General features: G+C 47.3%; 1 protein-coding gene across 9 annotated transcripts in view; it reads left to right on the forward strand.

Moving 5' to 3' along the window:
- TACC1 (transforming acidic coiled-coil containing protein 1) overlaps nucleotides 1–27856 on the forward strand; it is a 94778-nt gene that overhangs the window by 46197 nt on the left and 20725 nt on the right. For 4 of the 9 annotated variants that reach the window (XM_045518902.2, XM_010958089.3, XM_074353408.1 and 1 more), the window contains 4 exons: nucleotides 18396–19473; nucleotides 23129–23189; nucleotides 24133–24340; nucleotides 26844–26896. In XM_045518902.2, coding sequence (XP_045374858.2) covers nucleotides 18704–19473; nucleotides 23129–23189; nucleotides 24133–24340; nucleotides 26844–26896 — 1092 coding nt within the window. In that variant the 5' untranslated portion in view covers nucleotides 18396–18703. The remainder of the gene's footprint in view (nucleotides 1–18395; nucleotides 19474–23128; nucleotides 23190–24132; nucleotides 24341–26843; nucleotides 26897–27856) is intronic. The other 5 variants (XM_074353409.1, XM_074353410.1, XM_074353411.1 and 2 more) reach the window with 3 other exon arrangements.

The raw sequence follows: 27856 nt of genomic DNA on the forward strand, positions 1-27856 counted from the left end.
AGATCAGAAGGGAGATTTGAAAGCCTGAAAGAACTGTTCTGTGACCAAATTTAAATAAAGCTTACAGGATACGTTAAGTAGCTGTTTGAAAGCCTCTTTGAATTGCTCAGCTTGGCCTCCCCCTCCCTCACTGCTCGGTCAGCTGGTAGCCTGATTCATCCTGACACATTCTTTGCTCATTGAATAGAGGCCTGTATGGCCCAGGCCCCCAGAGCCATACGGACCCAGGTGGTCCCTTCTGTGCCACTGACTCATTTTTACAAGTTTTGGTAACTTCTAGCTCATACTCCCTTCTTCACTCTCTCTAGCAGTTTTCCTTTTTGAGAATCATGGACCAGGAAAGTTCTGTGGAGTAGATCGTAATTGCAGACCATGTATATGGCCGGGGGTACAGACTAGGGAACAACCACTAAGTATTGTGAAATCTTTCAGTTTAAAGTCTTTAAATAAAGACCATCAGCCTGGTAGTATCCTGCCTTCTCAGACTTCTTCAACCCAACACCTAGTCCTGGTCCAGAGCCCTGTTGATGATGGCCTTTTCATATATACACAGAAAATGTTTTTGTTTGTTTATTTGTTTGTTTAAAAAAAAAAAAAAAGACAGACAGAGGTCTAATCAAGGAAGATATCAGTGGGCAAAAATTCCCAGAGTCTAATGTTGAAGTCTAATTTCTGGGCCTCAATGGTTCTCTTTCTCCCCAAACTGTTGATTATTTAGCTCCTGATAAAGTTAGTCTTTTATATTCCTGTGGTTCTAGAGAACGGTGGGACAGCAGGTAGATTGTATAAGACTGTGTCTTCTGTGGGGCTGATCTGTGAGTTGTTACCCAGTCAGGGGGTCAGAGTTAACACACGTAAAAGATCCTGGCTCCCTGGTGTGTCAGGGCCCTCAGATGTGTGGCCTTACATCTGTACCCAGGGCCTCCATCTAGTTCTTTGGACTCACGGAAACATCTTCATCTATTTTGGGTTACTTTTCTTTTTATTGGACGCTTTTCTTTTTTTTGGACGCTTTTTAGGGACTTAAAAGTATCTGAATGCTATACAGACATATCTCATTTTATTGTACTTCGCAGATACTACATTTTTTATGGATTGAAGGTTTGTGGCAACTCCTGCATTGTCAGATGATAGTTATCTTTTTTTTTTTTTTAGCAATAAAACGTATTTAAATAAAGATATATATATTGTTTTTAAGACAGTGCTATTGCAAACTTAATAAATTACAGAAAAATATAAAAATAACTTTTTTATGCACTGAGAAACCAAAAACAGTGCCAGTGACTCATTTTGCACATCATACTCACTTCATTGCAGTAGTCTGGGACCAAACCCACAGCATCTCCGAGGTACGCCTGTAATAACTCTAGAGTTGTATGCCATCCTAGGAATTAGACGTGGGCGAGGTTGTGGAGTTTTGTTTAAGCCACAGATAGAAGCCAGTTTCAGACTAACTGGCAAAATAAAACTATAGCCAGAGAGGTTTCTTGGATATACGAGAGTGGTGGCTATAGTGTTTGGGCCAGTAGTTCTGTGTTTGCTATCTGTCTGCCTTTCTCCGAAAGGGATGTTTAAGTTGCTGGTGTCACTGCTCTTTCTCTTTGCTGGGAGGTGTGTCACTGAGGAGACGTCGCCTACCTAGGAAAGAGGTACAATCTCAAGTTCATCCCTTTTTTTTTTTTTCTGCTGATGGACTGTGGTTTTGTCCAGTATTTTAGATTATAAAAGCTGCAGTGGATGTCTGCTAATTGAGGCCTCCCCCAGCATGCACACACCCCTTTATTTACAGATTGTTACCTTTCTTTGAGGGAGAGAATTTTAACTCAGGCTGAAGCTCTCCTGTGCCCTAGGAACAACTCCCCCGTTTGATGTGCTGATTAGATTGCCTAGATATTTCAAACACATACTCCAGAATAGCAGGGGAGAGATAAACAGGATCAATCCGTAGATATTTACTGCTGGATGCCTGGGGAGACTGCAGAGCTGTTGACACAGTTTGGGTTCGTCTAAATCAGGCATCAGCCAACTCATGGGCCAAACCTGGCCTGCTACAGCTTCTTACTGTTCTGCCCAAGAGCTAAGAACTGTCTCTACGTTTTTAAATGGTTGGGGAAAAAAATACTTTGTGATATGTGAAAGCGATGTGAAATTCAAACTTCAGGGCCCACAAATAAAGTTTTATTGGAAGGCAGCCACGCTCGCTCAGTTAAATGTTGTCTGTGGCCGCTTTTGCACTGAGGTTTCAGGGCTGAGGACTGGAACAGAGACCAAATGGCCGGCAGAAGCCTGAGGTAGTTACCCTTTGGCTCTTTATAGAAAAGTTTGCTGACTTAGATACACGCCTATGACAATTTTGATGAAATTGTGAAGTTTGAGTGATTTGGGGTGATGGCTTTTAAAAAGCTACAAGGCTACACCTGATTAATTAACAAATGAACCATGGGTGCTGGGAGCCATTCAGGTAAGGCTTCAGGGAGAGGCTGGTTTGGGCTGGCTGGCTGTCTCCCTCCCAGACAGATGTTTTGCTCTGTCGCTCTACCGCATTGTCAGTTAACTAAAAGATCTGATAAAAAAAGGAAATTAGGGAAGAATGAGGAAAATTTTGGAATCATTTGCTGGAAGTACAAAGATACAGACTTTTTCACTTTTGCCCATTAAGTGTTTTTAATGTAACTTTTGAGAATCTGTAATCTGATTGTTACTATGGGATATTGTTGGTGTACACTGTGTGGTTGACATGGTGTCTGTATTGGATTGTTGTAGACTCTGTGCATATAAGACCTAAAATGGAGATCTCATTAAAATATAAGTGTTAGATTTTTGATTCTAAAGCTTTGGGCTACACATACAAGCAAATACTACACAAACATTTTTCATGAGGTACTTACTGGAGAGTTCCAGTATGAACCATATCTATAAGCATGGTTCTCCTGAGAGATTTTAACATCCTTTCCCTGCCCCCTACCACAGGGATTGCATCATTAGAGTTTCCTAGAAACAGTGGGACTAAGAACCCTTACTGTTACCTAGTCTGATAATTCAGCCCATGTGGCTCCTTGGGTAACATCCCAGGCTGATGCTCTTATTTTTGATTTTAATTTTTTGGTGCGATTGTCTCTTTCACTTTTGATTTTATTTTTACTTTTATGATTCTATTTTTATAAAATGTCTAGGGCTTGAAAACCTCAGTAGCATGATACAAGTCCACTTCCGCCCTCCCCTCCTCCAACCATTGAATGTTTGTAGCCCTCAGCTTGGACAGTCCTACCAGTTAGTAAGTGGGGTCAGGCCGTGTTTCTGTGTTGCTTTACTTACACTAGTAAATGACCCGAGGAGGGAGCACCTCACTTCTATACGGCGCTCCACCCAAAGGGAGTGGACTCATGGGGGAAAAGTATAGTTTTCCCAGCAGAGATCTCAGAGGATGTAGAACCACAGTGTTTGAATAAAACACTAGGGGGCGGAGCAAAATCTGCCTTGCCAGAAGTGAAGATTTTAGTAACCGTCAAAGCAGTATCGTTCTTTGCAGATGAATAGTAAATTCAAGACCATCTTAAGTGTTGCAATGATTAAACTCATTTCAGACTTGCATTTCCCAGTCTGGGGCTTACCTGAGCGTCAAATAAAACAGTATCACTTACTTTGAGAGTTTCTGGCGGTGGAGGCATTTTCTCGGGGTGGGAGGTGTCGGGGGCAAGCCTTCTCAAATTATGTTGCTACCATTTAATGTTCCACCTAAAAACTGGATGTGATCTAAAGCCACTGAAACATTTAAAGGGCAGTCATGATATCTTTTTTGAGTGACCAGCACTGCCATTCACAGGAAGCCCCTGTGAATGGATATAAACCATTTTGTTACGGTCTCCTGAACTCAGATTAGAGATGGGAAGATCATGGCTTATCCACCCCAAACAGCCATCTCTGTGGGAACTTGATAACTGAGAGTTGCTGACTTGTCCGCTGTTAACACTGGGCCTAGCGAGGGACCATGCTGGTGAGTTCAAGATCTCACCCTCACCTTTGCGTAGACATGAACCTAATTTTGTGGGTTCAATGCAAACATGATTGGGTCCTCAGGGGTTAGATTGATGGTGGCCAAACTTGTAAGGGGATAATAACCAAATGGAGTACTTCATTAATTCACCAATGAGAAATGTAATTTGAGGGGGGGAATGTGTAGTTTGGTGGACCTGTTTGGCAGGCACAAACAATGTCTTAGCCAGTCCAGGCTAAGGCTCTTCCCTGTGTCTTTGCTGGAAATCATGACAACAAAGTCCTCATCGCCACCAAAAGATTTCCCACCACAAGATTCTCTCTGCAGGGAATGTATGGATCTCTCTCTTTACTGAATTCAGAGAAGACTTATCAAAAGGAATAAAAGTTCTTAAAATGATGCCAGGACAGAGTATGTGATGGGGGAAAACATCTTTAGTGTCTTGTTAAATGATACTAATTTTAAAAAGAAATCAGAGGCTACGTCTTCCACGTGTGTTAACTTGACATGTATAATGTATGAAGTATAAAGTGTATTTTATGAGTTTTGAGCATCAGAAACTTGCAGCACCATTTAGACATGGAGTCAGAATAGGGGAAATCGTCTCTGGGTCAGCAGTGCTTTTGGATTGAAAACATTTTGCTGCCTTAATGCTGAGCTTCAGCTCCTCAGTGAGGAGTAAAGATGGAATGGACACGTTCCATAATGTCTCCGGCTTCACGCTCCACCTGTGCATCGGGCGTGGGTGAGGACAGGCAGGTGCAGGGAGATGTGGGCAGCCTTCTGGGACTCAAGCACCTATTCTGGAGAAGAAAGAGTGCTTTCTGAGAGGGCGGTATTAGTTATCTCCTGCTGCATGACAGATGACCGCACAACTCACTAGCAGCTTAAAACAATAAACATTTGTTATCTCCCATAGTTTTCATAGGTCCAGAATTTGGGTGCAGCCTAGCTGGGTGGTCCGGCTTGGGGTTGCTGTGAGGGCGCAGTCACGACGTTGGCTGGGGCTCTGTAGTCATCTGAAGGCTTGACTGGGGCTGGAGGACCCCTCCTCAGGCAGCTCCCCCATGTCTGGCATCTTGATGCCGGCTGTTGGCGGGGGGCCTCAGCTCTTGACCGCACGGGTGGACCCCTCTCTCGGCGGGGTTGCTTGAGTGGTCTTCCAGCGTGGCAGCTACAGTGTCGCTGATGGCAGCCTCAGAAGTCGCACTGTTACTCCACAGTACCCTTTCGGTTCCACGGGTCCAAGGGCGTGAATACCAGGAGGTGGGACTCCTCCAGGACCATCTTGGAGGCTGGCTGCCACAAGCCCGTCACTCTCCTCCTTTGGGGCCTCTGCCCTGCCTCCCCCACCCCTTCCTTCTGCCCCTCTTCTTAGGGTGCGGGAGCAGAAGAGGGGGAAGAAATGATGTGCTTTCAGCCAGGGTCCCCATCCTGTTCTGGGGGCGTCTCGTTGCTCTGTCTGGAGGCTCCCCTCTTGCCCAGCGTTCCACTGCTTTCTCTTTATCCTGTGTCAGCTTCCTAGCCCTGTGTGGGCGGTTGCTGCTTTGTGAGAGAGGCAGTTGGTGTTTTGAATCGTGGAGTAATTATCCCCAGAGAGATGTGCTTTATGGTGGTGAGGCAGCCGAGAGTGAAGTCCTCCTTGTGGGTTCAGTTAGCCCGTTTCTCCTCGCCGTGCTGGGGATGGGGCAGAAGGCTCTGGAACCGTGGCTTCAGACAGCTCAGCAGCACTCCTGAGTGAGGAGAGAAGCCGGATTCACACTGTTGGCTCAGCTCCTGGGGAGGACTTGTGTCCTGGGGGGCAGATCCTCCTGACTAGTGGGCCCCACCCTCTTATCTCCGTGTAACCTTGGCCTTCAGAGGGCGGGGTTGGACTCTTTTTAAGCAAAACAGCACAGGGCGCTGGTTTGGAAATTTGAAGTACTTTCTTCATCCTTAGTACAAGCTTGTTCAGTTTAGAGCGACTTTCTGGAATATTCTCTACCTGCAGAGTCTTGTATGTTAGCATGAGCCTCTCAGAAGTTAGAAGTTTATTTCAGGAGGACAGCCTGGCACCTGGCCCCCCGTCTCTTACAAAAAGCAAGTAAATGACACCCAGCCCGACCCCCAGCTTCCGGGTAATGTTCTAGTTTGGCGGGTTTTTTGGAGGGTGGGGAGGAGGAGGTTTGGACAGTTAGTTTGTTGTCTGGGTTCAGGCAGGGTGTGTGGGGGGGTGTTTTTCTGCCTTAAGCAGTGACATCTTAACCTTCACGACATACCGAGACTGTCTTAACTCACCCGCTTGGAAGCCCCTGGTCACTCCCAGGCTCTGGGTGACCTGGGGCCCCAGAGTTGTCAGGGGAGTGGGATCGCTGCAGCCCACCCTTCGGGTCTACCCAGTGGGCCTGGAAAAGGCCTCCTTGTCCCGGTGTCCTGCCCCCAGGATACTGCAGTGTGTCCAGTTCTATGCCATTTTGAGGCCGAGGCCCTTGTCTGGGCAGCTGAGAATGTACAGATACAAAATATATTTCAACTTTGGGGGAATCAGAGGGACCCAGAACTCAGAGATGCGAAACTCAAAAAACAAAAAACAAAAACCCTTCACATTTTGGGCACTTGCCCTAAATGCTAAATATGCCTGATTAACAGCCCCCTCGGGTCAGACCACTTTAGTAGAAAGGGGTGGCGTAGTGCCAGTCACACTTGTTTCCCCCCAAAGCCCTTGGTTCACACACACAGGAGAGCAGAACAGGATGGGAGGGGGGACCGGGGCAGGGAGAGCAGGGTGGGAGGGGGGACCGGGGCAGGGAGAGCAGGGTGGGAGGGGGGACCATGGCAGACATTGCTAGGAGGAGGGGTCTTCAAAGGGGAAGGGGCAAAGGAAGAACAGGCGTTACCCGTCACCACTGTTGCGGAGAGCTGAAGGCTTGATCACTGCTGTGCTTTACATTTTCCATATGAAAGTCAGTCAGGTGAGAAGGGGGTCCTCTGTGTATCTGCCGCTTGCTCAGCAGTGACACTGAGCATCAGCTCTGTTTGGGGCACTCAGCTTCTGCTTTGGGGACACAAAGGGGACTGGGGGAAAGGCCCCTGCAGAGCTCAGAGTCCAGAGGGAGCTGACCACCTTGCTTCCCAGGCCTCCTGGCCTTCCCCAGACATCTTAGCAGCAAATAGATAGTTTTAGCCAGGGAATGTGAGGGAGTTCTGGGAGGAAGTCAAATGTTAAAAGTTAGAATTAAAAAAAAAAAAAGCAACATCCACCCCCCCACCAAAAAAACACCCAACACAGAAGCCTTTTGAAGGTGCCAGTTGTCATATCTCTAAGATGGTTCACATACTTGGCTGTGTCTGTTGTCAGAAAGAGAAGTGATGTCATTTTTTCACCTCTGTCTATAAATAGAATTTATCCGGCACGTTGCAGGCTTCCTTAAGAAAAATTTAAAATTCCATACTGCTGTGATGGTGAGACCTACCCACTCTCTCAAATATATGTTCCTACAAGGGACACATGTAAGAGACTGTTTAAAGCATTTCCGAAATGTAAGTCTGTGCTGTCGTGGAATGTTTTATAGGATTGTGGGACATGCTCCTGCTCTGTTACCCTGAGTCTCTTCATTCTCTCTTCTTTTTTTAATAGTTTTATTGAAATTGAATTCACATGCCATACAGTTCACCCATTTAAAGGGTGTGTAACTCGGTTTTTATTCTGTTGACCATAGATGTAAGGGTTGAACTTCTGATTCTGTTTCATTGATCCTTTCCTTATGCACACTGTCGTGATTACGGTAGCTTTGTAGTAAGTTTTGCAATCAGGAAGCAGCGATCCTAACTTTGTTCTTTTTTCCCCAAGGTTATTATAGCCATTCTAGGTCCCATTACATTTCCATATGAATTTTAATAACAGCTTGTTAATTTTGCAAAGAATCCAACTGGGATTTGATAAAGATTGTGTTCAATCTGTAGATAACTTTGGGGAGTATGATCATCTTAACAATGTTAAATCTTCCAATCCATGAATATGGAATGTCTTTCCATTTATTTAGATCTTCTTTAATTTTTTCAAACAGTGTTTTGTAGTTTTTAGAGTACAAGGCTTGCAATTCTTTTGTTAACTTTGTTTCTAACTATTTTTTTTGATACGACTATAAATTGAATTGTTTTCATGATTACATTTTTGGACTTTTCATTGAAAGTGTACAGACATCCAGTTGATGTTTGCATATTGATCTTGCATCCTGCAACCTTGCTGAATTCAGCAAGGTTGGGTTTTTGGGGGGCTTTTTGGTGAATTCCTTAGAACTTTCTATACACAAAATTGTATTCTCTACAAATAGAGTTTTACTTTTCCTCTTTGCAACCTGGATTTTTTTTTTTCTTTTGCCTAATTGGTCTGGCTAGAACTTCTAGTACTATTTTCATTAGAAGTGGTGAGAACTGACATTCTTGCCTTGTTCTTGATTTTAGGATAAAAGCAGTCTTTTACCACTAAGTGTGACATTAGCTGTGGATTTTTCATAGATGTCCTTTATCAAGTTGAGGAAGTTCCCTTTTATTTCTAGTTTGATGAGTGATTTTTTTTTTTTAGTCATGAAAGGATGTTGAATTTTATCAAATTCTTCTGCATATATTGAGATGATCATGTGGTTTATGCCTTTCATTGTATTGCTGTGGTATACTGTGCTAAATGATTTTCAGATGTTAAACCAACCTTGCATTCCTGAGATAAATCCTGCTTATTCATGGTGTATACTCCTTTTTATGTATTGGTGGATTTGATTTGCTAATATTTTGTTGAGGATTCTTACGTCTGTTTTCAATAAGAAATATGGTCTGCAGTTTGTGTGTGTGTGTGTGTGTATTTGGTGGTGTCTTTGTTTGCTTTTGACATCAGGGTAATATTGGCCTGATAGAATGAGTTGGCAAGTGTTTCCTCCTCCTATAGTTTTTGGAAGTTTGTGAGCAGTTGATATTAATTCTTCTTTAAGTAGTTGGTAGAATTCACCAGTCTTGTCTAGGTCTTTCTTCGTGTGAGGGAATGGGTGGTAGGAGTTTTTAATTTACTAACTCAATCTCTTATCTTATTTTAGATATATTCAGGTTTTCTGTTTCCTCTTGAGTCAGTTTCAGTTGTTTCTGTGTCTTTCTAGGAATTTGTCTAAGTTATCAAATTTGTTAACATACAGTTATCCATCATGTCATTTTCTTGTTTTTATTTTTTTATTTTTATTTATTTTAATGGAGGTACTGGGGATTGAACTCAGGACCTCGTGCAGGCTAAGCATACGCTCTGCCACTGAGCTATACCCTCCCCACCCCTTGTTTTCTTGTTTTCAAGTGGAATGAACAAACCCTGCTCTGCCTTTCTCACAGGGTTGATTGGAGGGTCAGGTGAGGTGATATGTAGGGAAGTGCTTTGGCCATCATGAACTGTGAAGTAGTTTATTTGTTCTGAATTCTTAGTTCTAGGCAGATGCACCCCGGTTACCACAGTCTAGTTTATGCAGTTGAATATTTGTACTGTGTTCCTCCGTGAGTGGCATTTCGGGGGAGAGACTGTCCCACTTGTTACCAAAGGAGCATGAGCCAAGATTGGGATGGAGAGGGGAATTAAAGTGACCTGGGGGCCTGTTTGCCTGTTTCTTGAGGGGTGACAGAACGTGGGTCCTACACTGTCAGGGTCAGAGGGCATCAGTGCCCCGTTAGGAAATCGGCATCTGACCACTCGGCTCCTGCCAGCTCCGGGGGCAGCTCTTACCTTCCTTCTCGGAGGAACAGCGCCGAGCCGGGTGCAGTCTCTCCTGTCCTTGCCTCTGCTGTACCCTGTACCCCAGATGCCTCCGTTCATTCTTACCTCCTCCCAGCGTGCTTCTAAGTCCACAGTAGAGGTCCCGTTAAAATACACCCTCACTGGCTTTCAAAAATATAGAATCAGTGCTTCCAGAAAGTTCTCTTGCTAAATGTGGAGGCAGATTGAAAGAGGAAGTAACTCATTTTGAAAGGGAAGAGAAGCCGGTGATGCGGGAAGACCAGAGCCCAGCAGTGGAAGCGTGCACTCTGTCAGAACACGCGAGCTTCGATCGTGTTGCAAAGGTGGTGGTTACTCCTTCATGACGAGTGCTTGGCTGTTCTCTGAAGGGGCTCTGCACGTGAAGGGGGCTCTCCTTTACTGAACTATAACCCCCCGTGCTTGATTTGTGGTCCCTTCACACCTAACACAGCGTGTGCTGCAGGTCATAGGGCCTGTGACTGGTTGGTTAGATGGTTATCTTAGAAATCATTCTGTGATTTGACTTCAGGGCTTCAGGTCCTGGTGAAGCTGAGGGCGTTAAACTAATTCGGGAGTGCTGACTGTGAACGTCCAGACTGGGTCTTCGTGTCAGCTTTCTTAGTCCTGTGGCTGACAGTCAGTAGTACGTTTGTAAAACGTCACGGTCACTGCTGCGCCCTCCGGGTTTGTGTTCTTTCTGCAGATCCTCCATGCAGTCCTGAATAGCAGAGACCCACCCTGTGGGCTTGAGTTCAGAAATCCAGGCCAGTGCCTTGGGAACCAGGGGTCCTGTTCTAATAGCTGACAGACCGAGCTTTGCCAGTTACGAGACATTACCACCTGCGGGGTTGTGTGAGGTTGTGGGGTCAGGTCCCCCCATGAGGACAGAATGGAGCAGGGAGGTGGGAGTAGTTGCGCCTGTTTGAGATGTGCAGCCCGGCTTGGTCACCTGGGTTCTGGACCGCAGTTGTGCGCACTCTGAAGCGTGGCACGAGTGGTTTGTCCCTAGAGCAGCCCTGTCCCTCTGCTTCCTCTGTGACTCTGTGGATGTAACACCGGAGGGAGGTGTGCTTGACTGTGTCAGACCAGAGCCTCCAGCCTCCACCCTGGAACCCTCCTTCCTGGGCTTGTGGTCCCACTTGGGTTTTCTCAGGGTCATCCTGGGAGTGAAAGGAAATCAGATGGATGAAGACAGCTCTCGAATTAATTGGGGGGCTGTGTGGCATGGGTGAGCCAAGACCTGTCTGTGCCCTAGACCACGTTCCATGCCGCCTCCTCCCTCCTGCTCCTTGACTCTCTCTGTTCCAAACTTTCTCAACCATGGTTTTGTCACCTGTAAGGTGGGGTGAGAGTTGTTTTGAGTGTGAAATAAAGTCATATATCTGGGCCTCCAAGCACAGTTACAACAGCAGTGCAATTATGGAGAAAGAATTCTCCAGGAGGGAGACACATCTCAAACAGCCCTTAACAGTAGTAAGGCCCGCCCTTCTGTCTGGGAAGAGAAGGAGAGGCAGGGCTGGGCGGGGCTGGAGCAGGAGTCCTGTGTTGAATTGGAGACAAAGACGGATGGGGTAGGAGGAGTCAGGTTTGGGGAAGGAGAAATTTTTATGCTTAATAAAAAGGATTCTGGGCCTCCGGATGGGAGAATTGGCTCAATATCACTCATTTGTTTATATGTCTGTAACATTCGGGGATGATTTAATGCTTATCCAAGGTTTGTTGCATGAGAATCGTTACGTGAGTCAACACTCCGTGGTTAAGCCATTCTGGAAGTGAGGCGAAGGCTCTGGTCCCAGAGTTTTCTAGAAATCGACTTGTCTGATAGCATATAGCCAGCGTCTTTCCATGCCAGTCACCACTTCAAAACATAATTTTTCATGTTGTTGGACCAATACATTGTTTTTGTTTTAGTCATTGAGCTGGAATCAGACAGCTACTGAGGGGAGGTTAAGCGGTCCTGTGGGGCAGCTTCCTCTCTGTTCTTTTTCTGGAGGATGTGGGGAGGGCACTGCCTAACATCTTGCAGAGCCTGGTTTTATGAGAATCTGCTTGGTGTGCCTCGTGAAGACCATCAGCCCTGGGCGTCGTGAATCGAGCCGCTGCTTCCGTCACACTGATGCAGGACCTGTGTTCTTACTGCCAGATGAGGCTGTATCCCTCTGCTGTCTGGGGCCAACCTGTAGCGTATCAGATACATGAACATGTGACTAAATAGCGCATGTACTTACGAGGCTTTTCCCTCGATACTGAGTATGTGGTGTCTTCAGACACCGATTCTCTGAGTGTTGACACGCCAGCTGGGTGTCCTGCGGTTCAGCCCTAGTCTGACGCTAGCTGCCTGGAGTTAGCATCAGACTCCAGAGGCTTAAGGGCTCTGCCCCACAAGGCTGTCCTTACTTGAGGTGCCAGGTGCGTCCCAGGTGGTCCCCAGGCTGCCCACACTTCTGCCCGACTTGGCTACAGATTTGGGGGTTCCCACGACCACTCCCTCAGCCTCTGTAATTCACCACAGTGACTCAAAGAACTCAGGAAAATACGTTTACTGGTTTATTGTAAAGGAGGCGAGTCGGGGACAGCCAGACAGAAGAGACGCGTGGGGCCGGGCGTGGGGCAGGCACGGGGCTTGCGCGTCCTCTCCAGGCCTGTCACCCCTCCAGCACCTCGACAGGTTCACCAACCCAGAAGCTTTCTGAATCTCACCCTTCAGGACTTTTTAGAACCCAGTCTCCAGCCTCTGCAAGTTCCCACCCTCTGAATCATGATTTTGGGCTTCCTGGTGACCAGCCCCATCTAGACACTAGGGGCCCCCACCCTGAGACACCTCATTACACTCAGGTGTGGTCAGAAAGGGCTCATTGTGGAAAAAACAGGACAATCTCATCACTCAGGAACTTCCAAGGGTCTCAGGAGCTCCGTGCCAGGAACCCCGGGCGAAGGCCGGCCTCGTTGTACCACAGTTGTCTGATGTGAAGATGCGTCCGTAAAGGTGTTCATCACAGCAGTGATTAGAAAGACAAGGAAATTTGGAAACCCTCAAAACTTATGTGATGAGTAGTGTGGCTTTAGTGTTCATGTCATTAGTTTAACAACCCAGTGTGTGTTTTGGGGGATGGGTGAAAGGTCACATCGGGGAGGAGCAGGGTAGAAGGCCAGGTGGGGATACCCGAGGAGATGGAGAGGGGTGAGGGCAGGTGCCCACGCGCGTGCGTGCTGCTGCCCTGGGGCTGCTGGTGAGGGAGAGACTGCTGTTTCCATCCACTTTTTTTTTTTTAAGTTGCTGTTCTGGGGACACCCAAAGACTTCTCCTGAGAAGGAAATGGCTCAGTAAATATGACGCAAGAGGTTTGTGATTTGGGTATTGCATGGCATCCCCTAGAAAACCACGCTGTCCAGTAAGGTCTGCACACTTGGGCCAGACTGTGGCTGCCTCCTGACCTTACGCTGCCCTCTGCCCCGCAAAACCCAAACCACCCTCTAGAGAAGGAACACACTCATCCAGGTCTGCTCCTCGGAGGTCCAGTTTCCCACGGGGTGATCTGTCCAGGCGTCCCCTCCTGCCACCCCGTGCCCTGTCAAGACCACCCCGCCAGCTTTCACTGGACGTTCAGTGCCCCTTAGGGCCCGGCCACCCACCCTCCACGCCCCTCTTCACATCAGCACGTGGGAAGCTAGTGACTGACTTCTGTTTAAATGGACTAATTTAAATTTGTGTTTCAGCAAGCATTCCCTCTCAGAGATTTAGTTCACACCTAAAGTTGCTTAAAATAGCACTTTGCAACATTCCTTTGGAATGTTCTCAGAGGTGACAAGCTTTACTCTTTGATGTTAAGCTGTTTTTCCCCCAAGTAGCTTGAGAGTTTTTAAACCTCAGGGTGGTTGGTGGTTTTGAGGGGGGATTGAAGTGTCACTATCAAGCAATCAGGAGCCCTTTTGAGGCCCCTGAAAGTGGGTCCCGAATACAGAGGCTTCTGCTCGGGGGATTCTAAGGCCAGGCTGTGAAGAAGGCTTTGGGTCTTCTCCCCTGGGGAAGGCGGCGGTGTAATTTTTCCATTGAGTCTCAGGGGGCTTCAGGGACCCTCTGAAAATTCACCTCAGAACCCTGCTTCCTGAACGACAGCGGAGATGTTCATTTTCACGTGTTGGTTCAGAGAGATTGTTTAAAGGCTGCCGCCTCAGAGTCCCAGCCCGTCTCTGAGACGTGGGTGACTGCTTAGATCTTGAGGTTAGGAGGCCAGCACGTGTGTCTGCGAGATACAGGAGGTCTGTCCAACTTTACAGCTCTGTCACTTTATTACGTACCCTGTATTTAGAAACCCGTACAGGGACCTCCCCCAGCTAAAGGAGAGGAAGTGGCGGGCAGATCTAAAAGGAGCTTTCAGAGAAGTTTTTGCCAAAAAAGTTACAATGTGAGGAGGGGAGAAAGTCAAGCATGCTTGAGAAAAACACCAAATCTGAACTGTTGGTGTACAGTGTTTCCCGAGCAGTTGCTGTTTTATCTCCTCTCAAACGAGATTACCCATGTGGAAGCAGCTCGTGGCGCGGGTTCTCAGTCTGTGTGAGCTGCATACATTTCTGAGTTTCAAAAATATTTGGTGATCGTGGCATTTCCCCTCTTGTAAGGCTTTCAAGGTTTCCCATCAGCTCGTATTTTAACCCGGCATATTTTCAAAATACCAGAGCGCCAACCAGAACGTCAAGCTGTTACCCCAGTCTCTAGAATTCTGGCATTCGGTGCCTTTTCTTTTAAAGTATTATAAAGTGGGAGGGAAAACCTCTTCTTACACGAGGGTCATCGATATCCTGAATCAGCATGGAAGAAACCTACTGATCAGAGCATCCAGGGGGCATCACACAGTGTCTCAGACTTGGGGGAGGCTGCTCGTTGGAAGGAAGGGTTTTGTTAACAGCAACAGACACGGCAGAAGTGGAAATGTTGGTCTATTTTTGGATTTCCTCTGTGTTTGCTTTGAATTCGTCTACTGATCTCATCTCTGTCTGTTCACGAAGCCGCCAGGCAGCGTTGTGCTTGTCAGAATCATCCAAGCTCAGCCAGGCTCTTTGCAGGGGGAGAGCCTGTCAGCGCCCAGGAGGAAGGTTTGAGGGGCTGCAGGACCCTTGTAGGGACAGGGGGCTGACTAGAGGGAGGTCAGTTACGTAACAGGGTTCTCAGAGGAAAACATAGGCCGACAGCCATGGTCAGAATGAGCCCGCAGACACGGTGGGTGTTTCTTTTCTTACCGAAAGTTACTAGTGGTGCGATGCCGGCAGCTTCGGTCCTGTTTTAGGGCGGCACTGGGTGTTGGGGTCAGCTGGCACTGGGACCTTGCTGATAGAGAATGTAAACGCAGTGAAATCTTACTCAAACGGACCATTGTGAGTTACATGAGAAGTTTGGTGTTTTTCTTGTTTCACATGTTCACAAACTCCCCAAACTGGTTTAAATCAGTGAGCAGCTGCCTCCCGCCCCTGCCTCTACCCCTGTGAGTGCTCTCTCCTGGTGACTGAAGATGCTGGCCTGCGGTGGGTGGGGTCTGCAGGGAGTGGCTGGAGGGCTGGGCATGGCTGTTCACCTGGCATCTGGCTAAGAAATGCCTGGGGGCGGGGGTCTTCTCCCCAGGCTGGGGACTGAATTCAGGGAAGGGGTGTTTGTTTTCCTTCCCCATTCCACGAAGACCCTTTCATCCTCAGAGCTGCAGGTGTTTCAGGTTGCTGGCACTGGGCAGGGCTAGAGCTTGGTCTCCCTGAGACCTGCTCCTCTGTCCCCAGCTGGTGCGAAGGGTGGGGATGGGGAAGAGGGGAGGGTCTAGAAGAGCTGGTGGATGTGGAGGAGGTGGAAAAGGCCCTGCCTTCTTCTAATGGAGGAGATTAGGGCGGGAACTGATAGCTGGGAGAGAGTGACAGGTGATTCTGTAAGTTTCCCCTTGGCCTCAGCGGGGCTTGGGATGATGGTGGAGGAATCAGGAGATGAAGACAAAAGATTCCAAGAAGTGGGAAGGCATGGGGCTACAAGAGGAGGACCACTGGGTTGGAGACACTGTCCTTTCCTTGTCTCAGCCTCACCCTTTCCCCTTAACCTGTCTCAGCCTGTGGGGAAGGAACACAGAGGAGTCCGTACTGGTGCCCGGGGCTCCCTTGCAGGACACCGATGGTAAATGTGTTGGAGTCAATGGCAAGGAGAGGAGAAAGGGAGAGAAATTATGTAACAAAAAAGAAATTTTTCTTTTGGATTGTCATCAGCTTCCAGCGTCCCACGCAAGGGTGAGCCATCCATGTCCCCACTGTCCAGATTAATAATTGTCCAGATTTTCCCAGACTTGCGTTCATCATCCCCTCACCTTTTTCTTTTGTTTTGTCGCTTGGGTATTTTTAAAACAAATTCCAGGTATCATGTCACAAATATTTCAGGATGCAGCTCTACAGTGGGCGCTTTCCGATACAACTATGATGTCATCATTAATAATAGTACTCTTTTAATTCACAAAGGTGGTTGAACTTCAAGTTTTATTTTTAAATTCAAGTAATCTTTTTTAGGTAAACTTTTAGAAAAGAAGATAATCGACTTATGTAAAAAAATTAGAATTGCTAGGGCTCAAAGATGAGAGTGTAGGGGGGAGATAACTTACAATTATGTTGTATCCAGTGACTATGAAAGAAATCGCACGTACATCACAGCTCTAGTTACTATCACAGCCCAGACCTCTCTGAGCTTACTCACTGCCTCCTCAGTGTGTCTACTTCAGGGTCCCAAAGAGCCCTGAGTGTCAAAGGTCGACCTCACAACCCCACTCCAATGGCCCCCAAGCTCTTTGGCTGGTGGCCCCGAATCTCACTAAGCAGTGACACCATCCTCTGGTTCCACAAGCTGAACACGTCCGTGTCATCTTTGATACCTCCTTTTACTTCAGTCCTACGTCCGGCCTGTCCCCAAGCCTCATCAAGTTCACCTCCTTTTCTCAGATACTGTGCACTTCCTGTGCATTAACACCAGTCTCGTAGAGGCCCCCAGGGTAGCACACCAGTGGTCCTGTTTGTCCCGTGTTGACCTCCTTCCAGCCCGTCTGCACATCGCAGCTGGAGTGAGCTGATGGGAACACAGATCTGGTTTTGTTCCACCCCTGCTTAAACGCTCTCTGTGGCTCAATGTGAAATAACTAGGGGGGAGGGTATAGCTCAGTGGTAGACTGCATGCCTAGCAAGCACGAGGTCCTGGGTTCAATCCCCAGTACCCCCATTAAATAAATAAATAGATAAAAACCTAATTACCTCCCCCTACCAAAAAATGTAAGTGATAACTATCTGTGCTGTGATCTAATCAAGATTTGATATATATATATATATTTTTTTTAAATACAACCGACTGACACTAGGGTGCCAGCAGGAGTGCCCAGGCCCCACCTGGCTTCTAACCCAGCCTGTTCGTGTAGATTTTTGCAGCCCCGGGTTTTTGATGCTGCGTTTTCACTATTGCTTGTCCTCCCTCCCCTCATGTTAAATCCCAGCTATCATGTGTTGAGACCTGTCTTGAAAATTGCAGTATTAATAATGGTTATATATCTCTTTAAAAACAAGACAGGCTGGTCATTGGTGACTGTCTGAAGCACGTGTGCAGAACAGTCTGTAAGCCACTGCCTAGTTCCATCCATAGGAGTCGTGCACAAAGATGTGTGAGTGCCTTAAAAAGCAACTGCAGTGATGCTCAGTTCTTTGATCCTGGATAAAGATTAGGAGGTAGGCGTGAGTTTCCCTTAAATCATGAGATAACGATGGTAATAACCAATTTATTCCATGTTTGCTGCCACTCTGCTATAATTTCAGATGTCTAAGTCAGGAAAGCATTATCTTAGTTTGTGCTTTAGAGAAATACCCTCATTTATACCTTCCTGTTCGCAGCGTTTCTCCTAACAAGACCCCAATTTAAAAGGATCTTGAATCCTCACACGATTTGAGAGAATTCCTGGCCCAGCTTAGAGAGAGATTTTGAAGAAGAAATAACGTTACTGTTTTATGATTTGTGTCTTAATAAAATAAAGGCTGTTTGTTCTTAAATCCATTTTTCTTGTATCTGCTTTTTCAAATTCGTCTTTAAGTCTGCAGAGAAGTTATTCTGAGCAGGCCACGATGAGCTTTTCATTTAATTTTAAAACAGTCCAGTTATTTAAATTCTATTCTGGGGAAGAGAGAATACTTATTTTTAACATCCAAAGATTAAAATGCTTCCGGCACAAAACTGGACCCTGAAGCTGTCAGGCAGGGGCTGGGAACGGTGTCAGTGCTGGAGCAGAGCCCTGCGCCTGAGCTGTCAGTGTCCAGAGCTGCTTCCAGACCAGTTGTTTTGAATCCACGAAACTTTAACATTGGATTAGTATGCTTTGCAGAAGGCCTTTTCCTAAACAGCTCTACTGGGTGTAATTACTATTTGTATACCTTGGGTAATAAATACACAGGCACCGTTTGGGGTGGAAAGAGTCACTTGAGAGTGTGGTCCAGCCGTCCCCTCTCAGGCCGCCGTGCCATCCTTGCCGGACCCTGGGGGTGCTTAGTACAAGCAGAGAGAGAATAGCTCGCTGTTGGTCTGCGTGGGCTCAGCTCACGGAGAATATTCACCAGTGCCCAAAAGATCACTTTTTAACAGACGGCTTTTGTGTTTTGTTCTAGACTCAGAAGAAGTGGATGAACAGCTGGTGGCAGAAGTGGTTGCACAGCGTTCATCTGAGGCTTGTTCTAGTCCCCCAGGAAATGAGGGGGCTCAGCAAGCTGCCACCTGTTCCTCAGCCAAGGGTTTCAAAGAACAGCCTGAACCTGACATTAGCAAAATCTCAGTGGTGAGGCCATTTTCCATAGAAACCAAGAATTCCACGGATACCCCAGCAGCACTTGGGACAAACGCAGGTTATGGCAGTGTCACCACGGACTTAGGCGAGGCCGGGCCCTCCGGGGCACCAGACGCCCTCCAGGACGAAGCCATGACCGAGGGCACCAGGGGGCTCCCGCTGGAGGCGCCCGCAGAAGCTGGCCCGAAGGCAGGGAGCCCCTGTCCGGAGCTGGTGCCCGGCAGGAGCAGGCTGAGGAAGCCCAAGCCCGTCCCCCTGAGGAAGAAGGCCATCGGCGGGGACTTCTTGGAGGGCCCACACCTCCCCGGGCCGTCCAGCCAGCTCGGTCCTGATGGAGCGGATGGGAACCACAGCCCTTCCTCACGCAGATGTCCCCCCAAGGTTAAGGAAACTCCCGGCCCTCCTGGGAATGACATCAACGACTCAGGGGTTGAGCTGCTGGAGGGGTCGCAGAGCTCCCCGCTGAAGCTGGAGTTTGATTTCTCAGAAGATGTGGCAAGTGAAGAGGCCAGGAAAGCCCTTCCCAGGAGACTGGGCAGGAAAGCGGGGAGCAGACTGACTCCCCAGGCCCAGAAAGATGGTGCCAGCGCGGCAGGAGGAGCAGAGCCGCCTCCTGGCCTGGCCGCAGACGGTGGTCCTCTCCCCCGAGCATCTTCCACGCTGGACCCCGGGCCCTGGGAGAGCCCCACGTCCAGTCCCCTTGGGGGCCACTCCGCCCTGCAGCACTCCCCCCTGCTCTCCTCTAAGGGCTCCTACCGCTTCGACCCAGATAACTTTGACGAATCCATGGATCCCTTTAAACCCACCATGACTCTCACGGGCAGTGACTTTTGCTCTCCCGCCGGTAGTCATGTTCATGAAATCTTAGATTCACCCAAGAAGGCCAAGTCGCGTTTAATAACGTGAGTGACAGCGGGTGTGGGTGCTGTGTTCCGTGTCCTCTCTGTGAGTTTGGTGGCCACAGCTTTTGGTTTTGGTGACCTGAAGCTCTCTTTGAAGGTGCCCCAGGCAGACTCAAAGCTAGTAGCTTCGTACTACAGTGATCACTTTTTTTACCTAAGTCTGGTGTGGAATCAGAAATACCAGGGTCTCCTTTTTGGATGTCTACCATGCTTCTGAGTCCTCAGCTTACTCAGCTGAGTTCTTCCCCCTATTTTATCCCCCGCCCCGAGTTCTTCCTGTTTTTAAACAAGGGGGGGAAAAAAGGGTACTTTTTTTCTGTTTAAAAAAAAAAGTTGTGAGACAGGCAGGTAGAGATTTGGTGGTTTTCAGAAATCCTATCTGAGCTGTCAGGATCATTTTATCTACAGAATTCAAGTGTCATTGCTAGCCACCGTCTTCAGATTGTCTATGGACGAAACAAAAGTTCCAAGCCTGCAGATTAACCTGTAACACGTGGGAAAGGGTCTTACAGAAGTCTTCTCACTTAAACAGAAAGCTGTGATTTTTTGTTGTTGGAAACAAACCTACCACTAAATGGTGATGAGAATTCTCATGTCTCCTTATAGAGCTTTTGGCTCTATGAGGAAGGAGGGGAGTTTCCAAAACGAATCATGACTGTTTTCAACGATTGCCTAAATCTGACTGACTTAGTCTGTTAGTCTTTTGCTGTATGAAGCCTCTGCCCACCGCCACCTCCCTTCCCCTGGGAAAACTGGGGCCACTTTTGCAAGATCCTTAGAATTCTCAGAGTGACGACCCTCCGGCTGTAGTCCCTTCAGTTTCAGTTTGTCACACAGTTGCCATGTCCTAAAACTTGAGTCACTGACGGTCTTGCTTTGTGGCCCCGTGACGTTTTACTAAACAATCAGCTATAAAGAAGGGCCAGTGACACGGAGGATGAACTGTGAAAAGCAAGGCTGAGAAGAAGCACCAGGTTTCTAGTTGTTACCACAGGTCAGTCTGGGAGATGATTTTCAGCATGACTGTGACTTAAAGGAAAACGCCAGGTGGCGTGGCGTGGTGGATCAACACCAGGGAAGGAGGTTGAAAGAGGCATGAGCAATGTGGGAGTCAGTTCTCTAGCACCCCCAGGATGCTCCCCAGAATTGTCAGGGGCGTGGACTGTCACTGGTGGTTCTCGCTCTGTTCTTTGATTGTGTATACAGATGAGCACTTAAATGGTTGCTGGGAAATATTGTCGATCAGGTGTTTTTAAAGTGCCCGTCAGTGGCTCAGGTTAGTTACCTGTGTCTAGACAGCGCCCCAGGCATGCGATGGCCAGGTCTTTGCCCGGGTGTTTCCTAACGTGGGGTCCCCTAATTATGGGCGGCCCCGCCTGGCGGGATTGGTAAGGAATCCCTGGGAGCCTCCCTTTCAGTTGCTTGTTGAAGGTGTGTGGCCAGCGCATTCATGTGACATGTGACCAGATCGGGGCCCAGGAGAAGGACATTCACCCTACGCCTTGTTTTCAGCAGCAAGAAGCGTCCTCTCTCAGTGCTGCCTCCCTCACCTGCTGCATTTTCCTCCGGTTCTCTTTTTGATGAATGAACTTCCTGGGCTAAAATACCTGATAGATTTTTTTAAAAAACTCTTATGCAACGAAAACTCTTGTCTCCTGGTTCTTTCTGCAGGAGAAGGGTACTCCACCGCTAGTGTAACTCTAGGGTTTTGTTTGGCAAATCTTTTCATCGTAGGAGAGATTGGAAATACACAGGTGGAAGTAGACTCCAGTGGGGAGTTAGAAGTTCTGGTCACCGGGTGCTTGTGTGACTTTTCTTAAAAGATGTGTAGAGTAGGCATTTCAGATCCTTCCTCTGTAAAATAGAGACATCAGCCTATGACTGGGATTTTGTGGACCAAATAAGATAAGTTATGGAAAATCATTGTAAGTGTCTTAGTGATAGGCACTTACCGGAGACATAAGCAGATACATTTTCAATTATATTCTCACTCCTTCATTGATTGCCTTTAATCAGGATGATTCGACATCTGAGTAAACATAGTCGGCAGTAACGTTGTTTTTTGACATTTACAAATACTTGAGAGTTTACTTTTCATCGATAAATTTGACTACGTGGCATTTCTGAGGGTTTCTCCCACTCTCTCCCTCCGGATAATCATTCACTCACTGGTGATAGCGTACATGGGTGTGAGATTTTAAATTTGTATCCCACCTCATAGAAAGAACTTTGCAGCCTTTACATCTGCCAGACTAGAGATGAATATTCCAGGCTTTACATGATTTTTTTTTTTCTCCATCTGTCTGTCTCTTTCCCGTCTCTAATTTTGTTGGTGCATCAGGACTACTGAGCAAGTGAAATTTCTCTGTTTTCTGTTGTAAGTACTCCTGCTGTTCCTGTTTCTCCCTGGGACCATTGGCAGTTCCTCCCCCGCCCTCCCCGGACCGTCTCTCCATAGCATGTTGGCTTTCCTTTCTGAGTTTGACCTTCTGGTGATTTTTTTTCTTTTTTCCTTTTTTTTTGCATTTCATTTGCCCCTCCATGAGTCAGCTTAGCCTTGCAGTCGATAACCTAACGGAGTGGAACTGGGCCCTCCCACCTTGGGTGCGAGAGCCTGCGTTCCTGGCTTGGCACGCCCCGTGTGGCGCTTTGATGCTGCGCGCTGGCTTGGTCCCACGATCATCCATCCCCACGGTGGTTTGAGGAACTTCTCTGCTATGGAGCGTCAGAAATAATCGACTCTTTTGATAGGGTCTTCTGCTGCCTTGGTGCAGGGGGATGCGTTTTACCGAGTCAGCTCAACTCAAGTTTGATGTCAGGGGTAGCGCTCAGGCATCGCGAGGGAAAACCAGGTGGTGGTTCACACTCTCGTGATGTGTATGCTGGTCTGTTCTTTGCCCCCCAGAGCGAGAAAAAATTGCTCTTTTTCTTTTCTTTTCTTTTTTCTTTTCTTTTCTTTTTTCTTTTCTTTTCTTTTCTTTTCTTTTCTTTTCTTTTCTTTTCTTTTCTTTTCTTTTCTTTTCTTTTCTTTTCTCTTTTTGATCAGAGTGGTGGTACTGGAAATTTTAAGTATGTTGAAACAGACCAGAATCTGAATCAGTCTTCGGATCACAAATTAGATGCTAGTTTAAACACAGCAGGCGGTTTGAGCTTCCCCAGTTCCGGCCGTGACATTCATTTTCCATCTTACTACTTAATAGGAACGGTAACAGTTTGCTCAGAAATTTTTATTTTTACACACTCTGTTGCCCACAGCCCTTCTCCGTGAGCACACAGGTCTGGAGCCGTCTCACCAGACTTCTGTGGCTGTTAGCATAATAAAGAATTTTCAAAGACCGTGGTCCAGCGTGGTAATTCTAACAATGACTGTCAGAGCCCAGTGAGCGCGGATCAGACGATGCAAATGTCTCCCTGAGCCTAGGCTGCTCTCGAAAGAGCCATTGGTGACATGTCATTAAAACCCGTAGGGGCCCGAGGGCTGGTGTTCAGCATCCCGAGACGCGAGTGTTCCCGTCTCTCACGCGTAGACGTGTGCCTCGTGCAGGGCTGTATGCTTGGCTTCTGTCTGCACACACCGCTGTCTGCTCCATCCCGCAGCACGGACGTGCTCAGCGTGATTCCAAACCGGCCTGGTGTTCTCTTTATCTCTCCCCAGGAGTGGCTGTAAGGTGAAGAAATACGACGCTCAGTCTCTGGCTTTGGACGGCTGTTCTCAGGTAAGTCTGTGCCTGTCCCCACAATGTCTCCTGGACCAACCTTCCCCACCGGGGCGGTGATTAAGGAAGATTTTCCAGTGGGGATCTGAGTAACTCAGCTTTAAGTAAACCAGCTTCCAGATCCTTAACTTCCAAAACTGGTTCAAGAAGGCCTCCGGAGACAAGGGAACCATTCCTTCAGTTACATGCATTTCTTTGGGGATAACTTTTTGATGGAACTAGGGAGGAAATACGAATTCAGAGAGGAAAGAGAATGACGTAAATTTCTGACATTAAAGGGCTTGTTCATGTTCGATTCTAGGTAGGTCATTAAGTGTCAAATCACTAGATTCACTGGGTTGAACTTACAAGCAAAGTCAGTATTTAGAATATAACAGAATTTTTTTCCTTTCTCTTTAATTTTGTGTCTATAAGAGGATGGATGTTTTGCAAACTTACTGTGATAATTTCACGGTGTATGTATATCAGACAATTATGCAGTACATCTTAAAAGTGTGCAGAGCTGTATGTCAATTTTATCAATAAAACTGGAAGGAAAAATAAATAGACAAGCAAGTCAAGAAATAATATACAGCAGGTAGTATGTTCTTGGACTATTTAAACTCATGCTGAAAGCTATTTAGATGTCACCTGGAAATGCACTGGGGTACATAAATTTTCCCCCAAAATGTAGGCACCATGTGCGCAAAATACATGAAAACTATTGCCTTTAACCACTTCAATGTCTTGCTTGTAAATTTAGGCTAGAAAAGCTCCATTTTTGAGTTCTCGGGTTTGGGGTACACAAGCCTGGTCCCAGGAAGTATGGCCTCTCGTGGCTGAGAGGTTTGTGTCCTGGTCCTCGGTCAGCTCACCGAACCCCCACGGGGGGTGGTCCTGAGACGTCACTCCCCCCACCGTGTGCCCCCCTACACGGTAGCATCCTATCTATCGCCTTCCCCAGGATGAAGGAGTGGTGACCTCCCAGCTTTCAGACATCTCCCACCGGGACGGCCACGCCACCGATGAGGAGAAGCTGGCGTCCACGACGTCGGGTCAGAAACCCGTGGGGCCCGAGGGGAAAGGTGAGCCAGAGGACGGCCCGGAGTACTTTGAATGTTCCAATGTTCCCGTGTCTGCCGTAAGTCGCACATTCGCATCCTCAGAAGCAGGTATGGAAGCAGATCTTCATCTTTCTTACTTACGTAAGCGTGGAAATGCCTGAGAGCCCAGGGCAGGAGATGCCTTAGGGAGGTCAGAGAACTGGGCCCCTCGGGGTAGGTTTAGGTTTAGGTGGCCGGTCTATGCTTTGCCTCTTGGTCTGGAGAAGAGACGCAAAAGTGTGTCCCGTGGAAGCTCCAGGGACAGACGGACAAGTGTGGCAGGACACACAGAGACACTGATGTGTCAGACTGCTTGAACTTTGTAGCAGTGACTTTAGTCTGGCTGCATCTTACAGTGCAGTGTCCCGTAACCACGTTGTGATCATTGGGCTCCTTGTTTCACATCTAGAAATAATAATAACCAGCAGGTGTGGTTACTCACCGCATGCAGGCACTGCTCCGAGTGCTTTACGTGTGTTCACTCGTTTCTCCTCACTGGGTAGTGTTCTCCCCGTTTTTCAGAGAGGAGAGGGAGACAGAGGTTAAGTGGCTTGGCCAAGGTCTCTTGTCTAGTAAGTGGTGGGACTAGGATTCTTTAGGATTCAAGTTCTTCACAGCAGTCTGGTTCCACAGTCTTCTGACCACAAGGCTAACTTGTAACAAGATGGTTTTCATTCCACTGGACTGTTACCAGTTTTTTTGCTCACGTACATGGTGGGTTGAAATGGACCAGTGCCCTACAAAATTCTTCTTCATGGTCTTTTTTTAACAGAGGTGCTGGGGATTGAAGCTCATGCAAGCACATACTGTACCACTGAGCTGAACACCCCCCAACCTCCCTCATGTTCTGGGCCAACCTGGGCTGAAATTTCTGGCTGTGTTCCTCTTTAGAACATTTCAGATCCAAGGCCCTTTTCCAGATCCCACATCGTATCTGTGTCCTTAACCTTGACTCGTGAAATGTTTAGCACCGTGTTCTGACTACATTAAAGGTCATTAAAGACTCAGGTCTTCAGCAGTGTAATTTAATGTGGGGCTTTTATACTTAGAATTCTAAAAATCATGATCTGTCATCAAACCAGGGAAGCAGGTGGAAATCTGGACTTTGTGAGAGTTCTGTTCCCAGCTCCCCGCCAACCCCAGGTCTGTTTCCCGTCTATAAAGTAAACGTGTCAGGCAGTGTTCCAGACTTCTTCCCTGGCCTCTTTCTGCTCTGACACTTTTTCCCCAAAGACCCCCGTTTGCCATTTCCTATTCTGTCTCTTTACCCCAGTTACGTAGGCTAGCCCTGAGTACTCTCGTACCTACACTTATTTCTTACACATAAAATACCTTTCTTTGCCGTCTCCTATGGAAATTCTGCCCATCCTTGCAGGTCTAGCTCAAAAGTGTCACGTGGCTCCCACAGAATTTCTTCTTATGTTGCCGTTCAGTGTATTAGTTACAGAAGGTACCTTTGATAAACTTTTTTTAGGTTAAGGACTATGAGTGATTCATCTTCAAATTTCCTCTGATGCAGGTGCACGGTCACGTTCGTTGAATAATATTCTTCCTCGCTAGGAGGAAATCCCTTTGGCAGAAATCTTTGGAGCTGGGGTTCTATGTACAGAACAGCTACTGTCAATGCTGTTCGTAACTGACCAGCCGTAACATGGGGAGGTGGTGGCGGGGGTCTGTGTCCTGGGAGAGTTACCTTCGAGCGAGGTCTCGATAGATACGGACAGAGATGTACCCCGGGGTGATCTCTCACAGGGGTGGGAAGGAACCTGTCTTGTAGGTAAAATGCCCAGTAACTCTCCATGAGTTCAGGGCAGGTGGGAACACCAGCTCGTCCTGAAAATTTTGGGCTGGATCCTGTTGGTATAGGGGAGCTGTTGAAAGTTTTTAAATGGAGTCGTGATGGTCATATTTGTGTTTTAAATAATGCACTATTGACAGGACACTAAAAGAGTAATTTGTTATTGCATGTACAGGATTGTAGGTTTAATGTTATGTGTGCTGTCCCATATTTAAAATTTTTCTTTGGTAAATACATGTGTCCTTTAATTAGAAAAAGCATTATGTTGTGTGTTTTTTTTTCAAATGTTGACTCTGGTGGTAGAGACCAGGAGACCAGTCTGAAGGGTGTGGGAAGGATAATGAATTTCGTTTCCAGGCACTGCCATCTAGAGCTTATTGTTTTGTCTGCTGTGTTAATTCGATTGAGGGTACCTTTCCCGGCTGGAATTTAGATTCACTCCAACTTGGTAACAGAATAGCTCTCAGTGTTATGGGTTAGGACAACTCCCTTGTAAAACTTCTCATGGACACAAGGGGGCAGCCTTGTCGCTCTTTCCACCTGAAGACCTGGTTCCCGTTATGGAGGACGGGCCACGAGCTCCTTTCTCCAGGGCGTTTTGGACCTTTGACAGCAGTCAGCAACATGCAGTGCGCACTCAGGACCCCTGAGATGCTGGTCTCGGGTTCACAGACATCCCTCTAGGCCTTCACTGGGGTTTCCCAGAGTCTCTCACTAGGAGGGGACAGCACCAACTTCTCGGGGTGACCGTAACCATGACTCTCTGTGTTTCAGGCATCGAGAAAGACACGTGCCAGAAGATGGAGAAGGAAGGACCTGCGGGGCCCGTGAGTTCCTCCACTTCGGGGGCAGGGCGGGCGGGGCGCAGGGTGTTTCAGCATTTGTTCCGAAGCCCGTGTTAATTCCCATAAATAAATCCTAGGCAGTGTTTGGTGACGGGAGTGAGATGCAAACAAAGCACAATTTCTTCAGGTCCTGAGACGTCCTGCAGTGTCATCACCAGCACTTGCCTGTGGCTGGACATCCTGAGATGTCCCCTAAGTGTGAAGTTCAACCAGCTTCTGAAGGCTTTTAGTACAAAAAAGAAGGGAAAACAAAATACCTAACTTTTTACATTGGTTACACAGTGAGATGATGACCCCTTGGAAATGCTGGGTCCACGAAACTGTATCAGTAAAATTTAATTTCACCTGTTTTTTACTCTTTAAATGCGGCCACTGGAAATGTTTTAATTACACATGGCTTACATTGCACTTCTTTTGAGAGGTGCTGGTGGGAGATACAGAAAGGAAGCCAACGTTACGTTGGTTGTGAACGTTACACTGGGATGTGTCCCTGGGGCTGTGGGCACCAGGGCTGACCGGCTCTGTGGCAGGTGTCAGGAAGGCTGGACTTGAGCTGATTGAAAACAGTTTTTTAAAACTTTTAGGCTTCCAAAAATAATATGAGGAATTCTTGTAAATGTTGCATGCATCCTCCCCAAATGTTAACATTTTCTATAATCACAGTGCAGTCATCAAAATCAGTTAACACTGATACAGTATTATTATCCAATCTGTAAACCATACTCAGGTCTTATCGGTTGCCCCAGGAATGCCCTTTTTCTGGTGCAGACCCCACACTGCACTCAGTTCCCGTGTTCTCAGGCCCCTTTAATCCGTGACAGCTCCTCAGTCTGTATCCTTCCGGACCTTGACACTTTCCAAGAGCGCCAGTCAGTTATTTTGTAGAATATCTTTCAGTTTGCATCCGTCCAGTGTTTTCTCACGATTCAATTCAGTTTATAC

The sequence above is a fragment of the Camelus bactrianus genome, chromosome 26 (assembly GCF_048773025.1).
Source record: "Camelus bactrianus isolate YW-2024 breed Bactrian camel chromosome 26, ASM4877302v1, whole genome shotgun sequence".
NCBI lineage: Eukaryota > Metazoa > Chordata > Mammalia > Artiodactyla > Camelidae > Camelus > Camelus bactrianus.